This window comes from Pelecanus crispus, chromosome 6, assembly GCF_030463565.1.
Source record: "Pelecanus crispus isolate bPelCri1 chromosome 6, bPelCri1.pri, whole genome shotgun sequence".
In the NCBI taxonomy this organism is placed as follows: Eukaryota; Metazoa; Chordata; class Aves; order Pelecaniformes; family Pelecanidae; genus Pelecanus; species Pelecanus crispus.
In genome coordinates, this window is record NC_134648.1 from 24590991 (window position 1) to 24604303 (window position 13313).

The 13313-nt window shown below is 43.1% G+C and overlaps 1 protein-coding gene across 2 annotated transcripts in view; it reads left to right on the forward strand.

Annotated features, from left to right (window-relative positions):
• Positions 1–13313, forward strand: part of PRR5L (proline rich 5 like) — a 33169-nt gene that overhangs the window by 13820 nt on the left and 6036 nt on the right. For both annotated transcript variants that reach the window (XM_009480982.1, XM_009480983.1), the window contains exons 4-7: positions 2928–2985; positions 6114–6205; positions 9524–9664; positions 11142–11268. In XM_009480982.1, coding sequence (XP_009479257.1) covers positions 2928–2985; positions 6114–6205; positions 9524–9664; positions 11142–11268 — 418 coding nt within the window. The remainder of the gene's footprint in view (positions 1–2927; positions 2986–6113; positions 6206–9523; positions 9665–11141; positions 11269–13313) is intronic.

The following is a 13313-nucleotide window of genomic DNA, read 5'->3' on the forward strand; positions in this document are numbered from 1 at the left end:
ATGGAGGTGGTGTGAGCCGCCAGGTCCTCGGTGGTGCATGTCCTCCTGGAGGTCCCTCCACTCCTGCTAACCTGGGTGGGCACCAGTGTTGTGGAAGGAGTCAGCAAAGACCAAAGCGTACCCTCCTAAACTGATGCTGTGCACTGTGAGGCCTAGAAACAGCTGCTTTGCTGTCTGCAGTATTGCCAGAGCTCTGCTTTTTACCTGTTGGCATCCACAGCTTTTAAACTGCAGTTAATGAGAGTAATTTGTACGCTGTTTGTGAGCAGGTTCAGAAGGTCACATGCAAAAGTGCTTTGGGTTCCTGTCTCCACATGGTCACCTGTGTGCAGAATAGCAATTTTACTATGTTCCTCTGACAAACAGGACTGTTCAAGTCAGCTCTGATTGCTGAAATTCCTAGGATTGGTTAATAATAGAGTATTGAAATTTGTTTATAGCTTGACTGTGCTGCATGGATAGGATTGCTTTTTCACTCTACTAGAGCTAGTAAAGGTCAAAGTCTTGTGGCTTGGATGGGCAGTTCAAATAATACAGTTTCATCCCATGTGTTGTTCCTAAAATACTCTGGTTTTGTTGTGTAACTAATTTAAAATGAACCTAAATTCTACATTATTTTGGGAATAAGAGCATACTAAATATTTTTGGGTTTGAATTCCGAAAAAAAGCCACCAGCTAGCAAGGTCAAATTACCTTAATTACAAGCATGACGATTAATTATTTTTCCCTTGTATGCACTATACAATATTTAACCGTTATTGCTACTGACAGGGCTTACTACTAGTGAACTGGATGGCCATTCCTCCTTATGTCATGACTGAACTCTGGATACACTTCAAGGGGATGCAGGTTGTTTTTTTTTTAAAAAAACCCAGTAACTCAAAAGTACTTGCATCTGGCTCATTTAAGACAAGAAAGCCATTGTAGTAAAACATGAGTTAATGTTTTAATGTGCATGAAGTAGCCATGAGATGGGACAACAGCCAAGGAAAGGTACCCATTTCCTCTCTGTTGCATAACACCACACTTCTTTCACACCATGAAGAAGACAATGTCCATATAGTCTTGTCTTGACTTGAGATGAAACTCTTCATGGAAGTTCCCCCTACTAGCTATAGCACGTGAGGCAACTGGTGAGCTTGTATAGCTTGTTCTTCCTTCCAGGCCCTTTTTGCTGAAATCTTGACAAAGATGCCAATGGAAAAATTTCTCTCTGGTATTGCAGTGGCACCCAGCCCTAAAGGGTCTCAGAGCTCGCCTTGCATGAGGTGAGATTCCAAAGCAAAAGGAGGTGCTTGAATTCAGCCCCTGATTTTATTAATTTCAGTATTGTCCTACCTGACAGATTTTTGAATATAAATTCTCCACCAGGACGATGCATCTAGAGATATTTCCTTACTGATAGGATGTATGGTGGTCTCTTCAGTCCCTCAGCCTCAACCTACTTGGAAAAGACTTCTGGAGTCTGTTTGATTAGATACTATTTAAGGAAGAACCCTTTCTTCTCTACATATTTCAATGGCGTCTGATGCTAACAAGTAGGACTCTCGAGTGGCAGGTTTTTCTTTTGTTCTGGAAAGCAAAATACAAGTACAAGCGGAGAAAGTCACAGAGCAACATTTCCTCCTTTTTATTCCCTTCAACAATACCCCAGTTTAGTATTGCTTCTTGTTACAGGGAGGATGCAGAGGTGTGCTGCTGTCTTTGCTGGGGGTGGCTTATATGGTTACCTGCTTGTGTGTGTCGTGAATGAGCCAGCCTGGTATATGATTACAGAAGGCAGGTCTATCATCCAGACCAGCAGCGCAAGGGCAGGCGTGTGGTACGGCAGCTCATTAGGAGGCCATGGTGGTGTCCAGGCAGTGGTGTAATGGCAGTGTCCACTGGCAGTGAAAAAAGATGTGCCTTGCTCCTCAGCTGATGGAAGGTTGAAAGGTGCAACTTTGAACTGGTGACCTGTTAAAAACAAAAGCTGGAGGATGAACATGGAAGAGAGAGAGGTCTCTGAATATTGTGCGCTACTCTGATATTTAATCCTTTCAGAGGGACAGAAGGCTTTATTCTCTATCAGTATGATCTTTGTGGTAGGACTGAACCTTCTAGGATGCAGTAATAAAGTGTTTTGTGGTGATAGCAGCTCCTTTCTCTGGGATTCTCAAAGCTTTTCAGAATAACTGGTTCTCCTAATGCTGTTGGGAGAACAAAAAGGTACATGTTGTTTTTGCACCATTCTTATGTTTGGGGAAATGGGAACAGAAAGCTTATCAGCTATTTAGATGTCCTGAACTGCAAACAGGCACATCGATATCTTGATCTGTCTAGTCCATGATAGCTAAGTTTATCTAGAAAGACTAGCTCCTGCTGCTTCTTCTGCGGCTTGAGACTGCATATTGAGATGATCCAGCTGCTCAATACAGCAAAAAAGATAGCCTCATAGAAAGAGAATAGGTAGGAATAGAGAAGTAAGGGTTAGGGAGCTGAACTAACTTACTGTGCAGTCAGGCAAGCGCTGAGCTAGTGCAAAGGAAGGGTGGGACATTTTGGTAGCATTTGGCCCTTTGATCACCTCCAATCATATGGCTGAGGTATAGCTTATGTGGCTGCATTCTTATGTTAAGAACCATTTTATTTTCTTGACTCCCTCCCTGTGACCCAGGACAGGTCCTTCCTTCCCCCTTCTGGCAAGTGTTTCAACTGTCTGCTGTGTCTGTTGTGTTCTCATGTCTGGCTGAACAAGAGGGGGTTAATGAATGTACAGCACTCACAGTGAGACCAGGTCTGATGGCAGTGCTGGGAGAAAGTACTACGATATGACTAATCTTTAGATAACTGCATGCAAAGAGGATAACATCTGAAAAAATTTATTCTTCCATGTTTATTTTAAATCTCAGAAAAGGCAAATGCATGTCTCTCTTCTCTCTTGGCAGAACCAGCTCCTTGCGAAAGGCTTGCTGTTTATAGAGGAGAAGGTTAAGCTGTGTGAAGGCAAGTACAGTAAGAAACCCATTTTGGAAGGGAGTTGTGCTTTGATGTTTGGTCAGACAAGATGATTTGCATATCTGGAAAGCATACAGCCCTCTCTGGTACTGTCTTAGGGTGTCACACAACCTTTCGGGAGCCAGGCTGCAGTGCAGCTCTTGTGAGGCTTAAGGGATGGTGAGCTGTTTGAATAGACACATAGCTGCAACACTTCCACCAGCTGCATCTTTGTCACAAGAGCAGGAATGTGGGTCTTGTGTGGCAGTTGAACCTGGGCTCGAAACAGTTCTGGGCTGGACATGGATCCTGTTGCAAAACTGCTGAGAGCTGCCTTCTGCCTTTTATTTCTCAATGTAATTTGCAGCTCAATGTAAGCAGAACTTTGGTTACTATGTCATGCTTTTGAGAGCTGAACTAACAGGCTTTGTGTAAGTTTAAAGAAAAAACAGTCACTTGGGTGGGAATGAAATCCTTCAGGAAAGAAGTTGATCACACATGAAGTTCTGTTCAAACCACTGGGGTACAGACTCTTGCTACCGCAGAGCCTGTAGACGAAGGCCAGTGTGGCAGAGTGACTCTCAGTGTTGGATGTGTGGGCAGTTAGTCACGTTTATTAACAGTTTGCTCAAGCAGAGTGAGCTGTCTAGAGCATACCTTTATTCAAAACTAGGCCACTGTTTGATTTGACCCAGTTTTGTAGCCTGCAGGGAAGATCCCTTGCTAATCACCAACCTGCCTGTATCTGGGTCATTAAATGCCAATAAACACTTATAATCTTGCATCATTGTTGGTGCTGTATTTCTACGCCCCGTTCTTCACCAGGTGACTTCTCCACCCAGCCAGCAGGCTGTAGGACTTGGACCCTGAAGGAGCTGTGCAGTTGCCAGCCTCCTGCTTGGTGCGTGCTTCTTCAGCACTGTCCCTGTAAGGGAGGAAAAAAGGCAGACTCATGCAATTTCCTGAACATGGGTACCTGCCCTACTGCTGCCCTACTACTTCAGAATGAGTGCTGTGCAGCTTATCATAGGTTTTGTTTTCTGTATTCATATAAAACTATTCCAATATCTGGTTTAGCGTTATGAAAATTGAGTTCCAGTCTGTAATAAGCTGAGAGCTGCCCAGGAGTAGTTTGCAGCTGCTCAAGTAGTTTGGGTAAGTTTGTCTGCTTCCCAAGCAGACAGCAAAACCCTCTTTCTATGCCTCATTTTTTTGTCTCTAGTTTGAAGTGACACTGGAGCTACTTTGCCCGTGTAGGCTGGCATCTCTGAAGGAGATGACTCATGGGCACCGTTCTTTCATAATGTGTAGGCTTGTTGCAGCTCTTGTGGTCACAACAATAAGAACTTCTTGTACACGCTTCTCAGTTAGCTCTGTCTTCCTGGAAAATTTCTACTGTCCCAGTACTCAGAGATGGAATAACGTTCCTGCTGCAGGGCATGGCAATGTTTTACTGCGTCTGTTTTTCAAATCACAGCCTCTTATTTTAACATGATTTTTCTTTATACAGTCTGTCAGAATCTCTTTCAATGCCTGTAGGATTTATGATTTCTTGAAGAAACAAACCATTCCACCTTCCCCTTCAGAAGGAGAAGTGATCTATGACATTTAATTCTGGCTCCACACACCAAAGCATTGCAGTCCTGGGGAGGAGGCAGAGGAGGGAAAAATTTAAACATTCAATTAGTCTGTTTCCTGTTGTCTTTTTCGCTTACAGTTGAGAATTTCTGGTAATGCGTAGCTGTTATGGGGGTGTTGGGTAGGTGCTCGTCTGCCTGCAGTTCCAGTTTTGAAGCCGGCATGGTACCTGACACAGTGAAGCCTTCCTCTGAACCCTCCTGTGGTTGTCAGTGGGCTCTCTGCTCGAAAGGAAACATTTGCAGGATCTGGTCCTGCTGGCTGTCTGCTCTCTGGCCATGTCCTAAGCAGCACAACCCATGGGCAAGCACAGTGAAAGCCCATATGGAAGTCTCCAGATAGGGAAAGCACTTCAGTACGCAGTGATAAGGCTCCTTTGAGTTGTAATTTTATGTGTGTTCCAGTTCCTCATGTAGGGCCTTTAGTCATCTTGAGGCTGAGCCTTCAAAGCTGTCTTGAGCAGCTGTCTTCCATTACTGATCCTTGAGTCCTGACTGCTTGTGAGTGCTAGCTGAGGCTTCGTGGAAAGTATCCTGGAAAATCCTTTTGTCAGAAACTTGTGCTATTAAACCTGGGTCTGTATTTGCACGTGAAATTTCTGCGGAATGTATCTACAACTTGAAAAAACATTGCAAACCTTTGGCCTTTGGGATGGGAAAAGTCTCCTAAAAAACTTAGAAGCTTGGGGCCCAAATGCTGAGGAACACACAGCTCTGTAAGTCAAGCCTATGAGCATAATTTAAAATGTCTATTCAAACAATTATGTTCAGTAAAGCATTTTTTGTTAATAATAGGCTTTTGACCACAGTTGTATTCCTGTTACGGTAATCACGAGTTGCATAACTTAGTCTGCCTTGATTTTAAATGCTCACTTACATTTGTGGATGTTGGTTCAAGTCAGAGTCATATGAGGGGTGGCCACAAGTGGATTTCATTCAGGAACCTTCCCAAATGCCATGTTTGAAAGGAGCACCATGGCTTTGTGGCTCATCAGGGTCCTGACTGCTGTGTCTGTGCTTGGGAGTGGGGGGATGCTGGAGGGGGCTCAGCTCTTGTAAATGGTCTCCCTGACTCAGTTGCTGCAGAACAGTTGATGTTGGCTGTGACTTGCTGGTTTTCAGATTCAGCTGCTAATGTGCGGCTGTGCTCCCATGCTAGTTGAGCATGCTAACTGTGAGCTGTGAGATTACACAATTCTTTGCAGTGGAGTTAAAGCCTCCAGTTGAAGAGGGGCTTCACGCTTTTGTTGGAATTGGTCTCATGTTTTGCACAGAGCTGTCGTTTTTGCAGTAAGCAACAGTGCAATTTATGGTCAGAGCCTTATGACTCTGTCAGTTAAGGCAAAGCTTAGCTGAGTGATGTCCAGTTTTGGGCAGAAACTGTGAGTGTGAAGGGTGGGTTTGTATCTCTTATTTGGGGAATTAGAGTAGTGGGAAAATTCCACTTGATTTTAGTGTCCCTGTTGCTAAAGCTCTTGCTCCCAATATTTGTTTCCACAGGTGAGGATCGCATTGATGTCCTGTCTGAAATCTGGGATCACTATTTTACAGAGACTCTTCCTACACTCCAGGCAATATTCTACCCAGTCCAGGTAATCTTAATTATAATTCAGTCTTTAGTCAGGTGAGGCAATGTAACTGCAAGGTCTGCTAATGGCACATGGAAACTTCTCTTCTGTTCCAGCAGCACTGTTTGGCCAGTGGCTAAACAGGTCTCAAAACCTTTAAACTAAGTCTGTGAGGAAGTAGAGTTTGCCCAAATCAGCATTAACTGTGTAAGAAGGACTGCTAAAATTACTGGGCAAGCACAATGTTTTGGGCTGAATTTATTCCCATTTGTCTGCCCTCTGTCTGTGCTTAGCTAAGCCTGAACCTGAAACTATTGGACTATATCTTGTCTAGACTGAAGCTCTGGGCCATTTGTATTTATAGTTCTTCCATTTTTAAATACCTGGTACTCTGTTGGTGCAGATGACAACAGTGACAACTTGTCTTCAGAGGGGAAAATCTGAAGACTAGATCAGGAGCAAATGTGTTTAAGTCACCCTAACTACTTTTGGAGGGCTTATGTCCCAGTTGTGCCTTTGGAAAATCCTCTGTTGGGTTTTGTTAAGCTTTAATAACGGGACAAGTAAATCTATGGGTAAAGGATGAATGAACAACTTTATGTAAGACCTGTTTACACTGGGTATTTTGAAAGCTGAGTATCCCATCAAAAGTGTTGAGCTGTATCATTTTTTAATGTAGTTTTAGTCAGGGTTTCCATGCAAGTAGTCTAATTACCTCCCCAGCCTATTTTGATCTTCTTTTCCATCAGAGGAAAAGAAAAATGTACCTCATGAGACTGATGCTCATGGAAATGCTAGCCGCCTCCTCTTGACTTTTGCCTCTTCCACAAGACATGCTTTCCAGAGCCTTTTACAATTATTTTTCCCTTGTATTGTTTGAAAGGCAGCAGGTAAAGCTCAAAGGTTGCCCTTTTCCTCTAATCCTATTAAAGTTGGCATTTCCTAAAAGAGAAAGGACTTCTGTAAAGACAGACACTAACCTTTCTACTGTGTTTATTTTTACTCTTTCCTTGCTGCAGATGCTTAAAGGTAGGTGTTTGACAGGTAAAACTGCGCAATTATAATATCCTCCCTTCCTCTTCTTTTGCAGCTAATTCTCAGTCAGGGAGTGACCTAATCTATTAAAGCAGGGCTTTGTCTCACTGCAGCTATCTGTGCACTGTGGAAACAGCTGAGCTAACTGTGTGTCATACCCACTGATGCTAATAATTCTGCCACTTATCAGAAAAATCTACTCCCCTGCTATTAAATGTCTCTAATGAGAAACTGAACAAAAGTTACTGCACAGTGGGTGCAGCTTTTGGAAGTAACTTGGTGGTAGTGGTGAAAGCATCACTATAGGATGTTGAGATTCTTTGAAAGCCTAACTTTCTTACTGGATTTGTCTTGTCACAATATCTGAGTCACTCAAAAATATTTCATAGAAGCTGTGAAGTTAGGGAAGTATTGCCATTTTATGGATGAGGAACTGAAAGATAACAGACAGCATATTTAAATCTTTGTAGGCATCTAAGTCCTACACAAATATATGGATTTAAACTGCCTAAATACATCCAAGAATTTGACTCCGAGTAAGCTGCCCTAGGCTACTGGTGCAGTGAGAAATAAGAAATTGCTCTTATCCCAGGCCAGTGCCCCAGTAACAAGACTGGGCTCTTCCTACTAGTAGGGAACTGTATGTACCTATTTATATGGTGAAGAGAGCTCATCTAGCAGAGTTCTTTTACCAAGTCACAGTTCTTCATGCGCTACTCTGGTAGATGGGAAAGTCAGTTTGTTGTTGGTTCCCCATACTTTGCTGTAAATGTCAACATGGTTATTTAGTTGTGCTCTTCTGTGATCCCAGCAACTGCCCATTCAGTCAGAATGAAAGTAAGTCAGCCAAATGTGTGAGCATATGTAACCAAAGGTAATAACTAGAAGTAACTTCCTATCGCAGCTAAGTTTAAACCTGAGGCTCATAGCTGCTGCAGAATTATGACCTTTAAGCAGCCAAGTTGGTTAAATTGCTGTACAGAGGGAAACTATGTAAACAGGTCACTGGCTTTAGTATAGTTGCAGCTGTTGATGTAACTACTCAGTGTGGAAAAAGAATAGCAAAGCTTGTTTTGTTTGGCACAGCAAAATGTTTGCATTTTGAAATGGGGTATGAAGTTAATGGGACTAAACTGCATGACATAAACAAAAAGTGTGCTGAAAATATAATTCAGAGATACGGACTGGTCTTTTCTACAGTTCCATGTTTCTAAACACGCAGTGATGGTTTAAAACAGCAAAGTGTTTTTATTATGGCCAAGCTGCCCTCCAGACTATTTGCTTTAATTCTTATTTACATATTGATGATGCTGTTAATTATGACATTAAACCCATTATGAATTAATGATTAACTGTTGTTAATTCCTTCCAGCTAAATATTTGCCATGTTGAGCGTGTTATGGAGACCATAAAATGGTTCCCAGACTGACCGTGGGGCAGAGATTAACGTGCTGGGAAGCACAAGGGAAACTCTTCAGGCTGGAAAGTGCTGGGCAGGGCTGGGAGGAAAATTTCTGCTGTTAAGCTGCAGTGGGGCAAGAGAAACTCATGCGGACATTAAGCATAGCAGAAGGAAAGGCAGTAGCACCAGAATGCCAAATGGAGTCCAACTGTGTTTAAATATGCTGAGAAATATTACAACATCTTCATCTGTTACGCCTGCTCACTTGTGATGTTGATGTAAAAAAGTAACAGAGAGGAGACACACAGCGCCTTGTGGTGGAAATCAAAGCTGTTGCTTTTTAAAATGATGTTTGGTACAGTCTCGCTAGCTTTGCTCTAGCCTAAATCCTAATATCTGTAATGGACTGAATTGTGGACTTTTGTCATATCAGCAAGGTCTAAAGTACAGACATTGGGCAAAAAGAAGATCCAACACAGACCAGAGGTAGGCTTAGTTAAGGAATACTCTGTACCAACCTCTTTGCCTACCAAACCTTCTCTGGTTTCTCAGCTCTGAGTGGCAAAAACACGAGCTGCATCCATCCTGGGCCTTGGATATTTGTGACCAAATTGGACGGCAGTTGGGTTTCATGAATGTGTAGTCTTTTGGTGAAATACAGGCCCATTTTTGGCTTCACTCCAAACCTAGTGGCACCTCAGATGAGATGTTACTCATTTCAGAATTTGTGTGGGACAGATACTGAGAGGAAAGCGACCGAAGAGTACCATGAATCCTCAACCTGAGCAGCTGGGAGGTGCTTTGCCACAGCAGCAATGGGCAGAATACTGTGTGCATACATGTGTTGGTGCGATGCTCACATGTCCCTTTACCAACTCTTGGATTTTGCCTTCTGTGGTTTTTAGGGTCAGGAGTTGACTATTCGTCAGATTGCTCTTCTTGGCTTCAGAGACTTGGTCTTGCTAAAAGTAAAGTTGGAAGAAATTCTTCCTCTGGTCCAGACAAAGCTCCCAGCTTCCATTGTCCAGATGCTGTTAATTCTGCAGGTGGGGAGCCTCTGCTCTTCTTCATCTGACTCCACTTGGGTATCTTGACCTCACTGAACTAATACAAACCCTGGAAAGGAGAGTGGGGAGGGTAGAGGGTGTGATGAAGGGGAAGTCATGTGTGCTTATTTGGGAGCGGTAAATGTAGAAATGAGAGCTGAATTTGAATGTCTTGACCTTTCCCGGGAACAGGTAAGGATGTTGCTGTGAAAGGGCCGGGTTCTGCTCTTCGGTGTTTGTATTTTTCTTGGTACCTTTCCTCCCCAGCTAGGAACAGTCTCAGGACTCTTTTTTCACATCAGTTTTCAACTCCCAGCTTCTCTGAATGCCTCTTTGTGCTCTAGTTCTCCTGGTTTCTCAGCTTTGCAATGACAGGGCGAGTCTCCATCACAGCGGACTGTGGAATTTGAATGAGCTGTGGCTGCTGGCTGCCCAACACTGGCCCCTGGGCTGGTTGGGATGCTAAGCAGTGCCCATGAGAGGAGGAATACCTTTTGGCAGCAGACAAAATGCTATACATATTCCAAAGGCCTCTCCCAAGAGACCCAGACCTTCTGTGAGGACTATCCTCTTTATCCAGACTCAAGAAAATATTTTCCAAGCATGCCAAATACAGCCAAGTATACCAGCTGTTTTATCTTTTTATAACTCCCAGCCTGACAGTCCTGCAAAATACCATATTACAGGTGGCTGTTTGGGTTCCTCTCATTTTTATTTATTCTCCAATATACCTTATAATAAGTGACGGGGAATGAAACTTTTTGAAGTACAATCAAAATTGTGAAGTGGCTAAACTGGTATTTCTGTATGAGTTCTCACTGTTCTGATGTTCTCAGTGGCCCAGACTGTTATAGCAGGAGATACTAAAGTGCTAGCTCAATTTCCTTGAAATATTTTAATAAAAGAATCTTGAGCGCAAAGAGGGTCTCGAAGTGACTCATTTGAGAAAGAAAAGCTTATTGAGGCTTTGCAGGAAGTTAAGTCTGTGAACGGTTTCTGAAATTACTGTTAAATTGGTTAGTGTTATCTACCATCTTCACATCTGTAAGCTGAACTACAGAGAGTTCTTTTTCTGCAGTCCTGCCTAGGAAAAGAGCAATGCTTTACCCAAGGTGTGTTAAGGCTTTTCTAAAAAGAGACATTTCCTGGTAGAACTGCCCTGGTATAATTATATCATTGTAGTTACACTGTGCAAATCCTCAGTGTGAGTGTATCTTGTACCTTCCTATCCCTTGGTCGGAAAAAAGACAGCTAGGTGCTCGATGTCCACGGGGTTATGGCTGTGACTTAACAAGGAGGTTGACCTGAATGGTACCCAAACCTCCATTTGGGCTTATCAGCTGTGCTCCTCCAAATGGTCTACCGATATGGTTGGGATATTCCAGTGCAGAGATATTTGACATACCCCAGGCTTTATTCAAAAACCTTACTCAAAACTATGTAAGGGTAATGTTGACCTTTTATGTTTGAATTTCAGAGTGTCCATGAGCCTACTGGCCCCAGTGAGGGCTACCTACAGCTCGAAGAACTGGTCAAGCAAGTGGTATCGCCGTACTTGGGTTTGTGTGAGGATCACAGCTTCGCTGGTAGCACCTGCTTGCTTGGTAAGACATGCACATTGTACAGAAGCTCTTTTTGGGCTACACAGGTTCGTTAATGTGAGGCAATGCACATCTGTGATAGAAAAAGAGACAGTGCATGCATCCATGAGAGGCAGAAAACAAAGGCTGAAAAACCCTCCACAAGGTCCTGATTAATATGTTTCTGAATGTAGATTTTTGTGACAGACGTTTTATTTGCCATGACAGAGTGAACTATTACTGCCCCACTACTGCACACACACACGTGCAAAGTCTCCCCTCTGGAGATGGGCTGGGTTTTAAAACTCCATGGTCCATGCCTGACGTACTGCTCTCACCCCAGTGAGAGACTGCACCCAATTCTTTGCTGCCTGCTCTCTGTCCCTGCTTGCTAGCCCACTTCAGCTGCCTGGATTCCCACATTCACTGCTGCATCAGCCAGCCTTCACAAACAGCAAAACTGTTGGATACTCATTCTGAGGGATTACAGGGTTTTTTTGCATGGAGTCTTCCTTCCATCTGAGGACTCTGTTTAAAAAAATAATCTGTTTAAACTGTGGATAAATGGGTCTAGGTGAGAGAACTGGCACTTCACTTCAGAAAGGGAATGCTTATAGTGGAAAACTTCTCCACACATGATCCAGGAGCTCTGCTTACACACGTGGCCAGTGAGAAGAGATTGGCTAGCTAAAAATGGTCGTAGTGATATTGATTTGATAGCCAAGAAGATGTAAACAGAACAAGTGAAGAAAGCTCCAGTCTCCTCCTGTTTTTATAGGAGGAGACTTTTAGCTTTTGCTTCGATGCAAGTTGTAGCAAGCTGGAGACAAACAACCTGTCTTGTACTACACCTTAGTGTCACAGGAGAGAAGATGGTCTTGCGGTAGAAGGACTTACAGGACTCAGATGATCTGTGCCTGTAACAAACTCGTGGCATCACTTTAGGCAAACTATGGCTCATGGTTTTTGTTCTTGTGGTTGTTGGGCAATTAAATATCTTTTATGCAAGTGAACATGATTATACAGTCCAGCATTGATTTGCAGACCTGATCCTGAGGCTAAATCTAAACCACATCCCCCCATAAAATTGAGCTTTGACAAATTTGATTGTTTTGCTGTTTATGGACATCTGCATGCTGCTGGGATAGTTTGAAAGGTAGCTGCCTGACCTGTACTCAAGTTTCTATCCATCCTGGATTTCCACCAGCTGAACAAGGCATTAGTGTCATTAAAAAAAAAAAAAAATTCATATGAACTGGCCTTGTAAAGTTTATGTGCCTTAAAATCATTGTATTTACTTTGATTTTAGCTGTCATTTATTTGTGTGTATTTCCATGGCGGCCTTTTGCCCCTGTTCCACCCTGTGCTGAGCGGGAAGAAAGAACAAACTTGTGTTTGCATTACACAACAGTGACAGCAGACAAGCACTTTTCTGCAAATAATCTTGGTATTCTCAAAGTCCTGCTGTGGTAGGGGTTTCTTTTCCTTAACTTCCACTTCTAATAAAACTTCTTTCTCTTCCTTTCTCCCTCTTTCTGTTACCTTTTTTCTTTCTCAGAACCAGTTTCTTCTCTCACTGGACAGCCTGTAATGATGATGGAGCCCAGTAGGTTCCCTGTAGTAGCTTTTTGGAAATGCAGTGTTGGGCTTTGGGTATGCTTGCATTCTCAACAGATGCTATGCAGGCCAAACTGCCCTCTGCACTGCTCTTAACAAATGAGTATTGAGAAATGTGACTGGAGGTGTCTGATCACAGCTGTGAATACACATAAGGCTTCAGCCTGCAAGGCTGCTGTATCTTAAACTTGATTTAAAGTGAGAGAGGAGTGCAGAAGGGATAGGTGTGAAAGGGGACAGGACAGCTCACAGAGGGGATTCATAGAGGGCGGTGTCCCCACTTGCTCTTCTGTTACCACCCTTCTTGCTTTGCCCATGTAAGTTATCCATAACCTGCATTGTAAAGATGGAGTATGCTGAAGGGATCCAGTTGTCTAGGAAACAATGTTTAAATTTGCAACAGGGAAGATAAAACCTTCCCCCTATTCCCCCCATGTATTAAACCTAACATC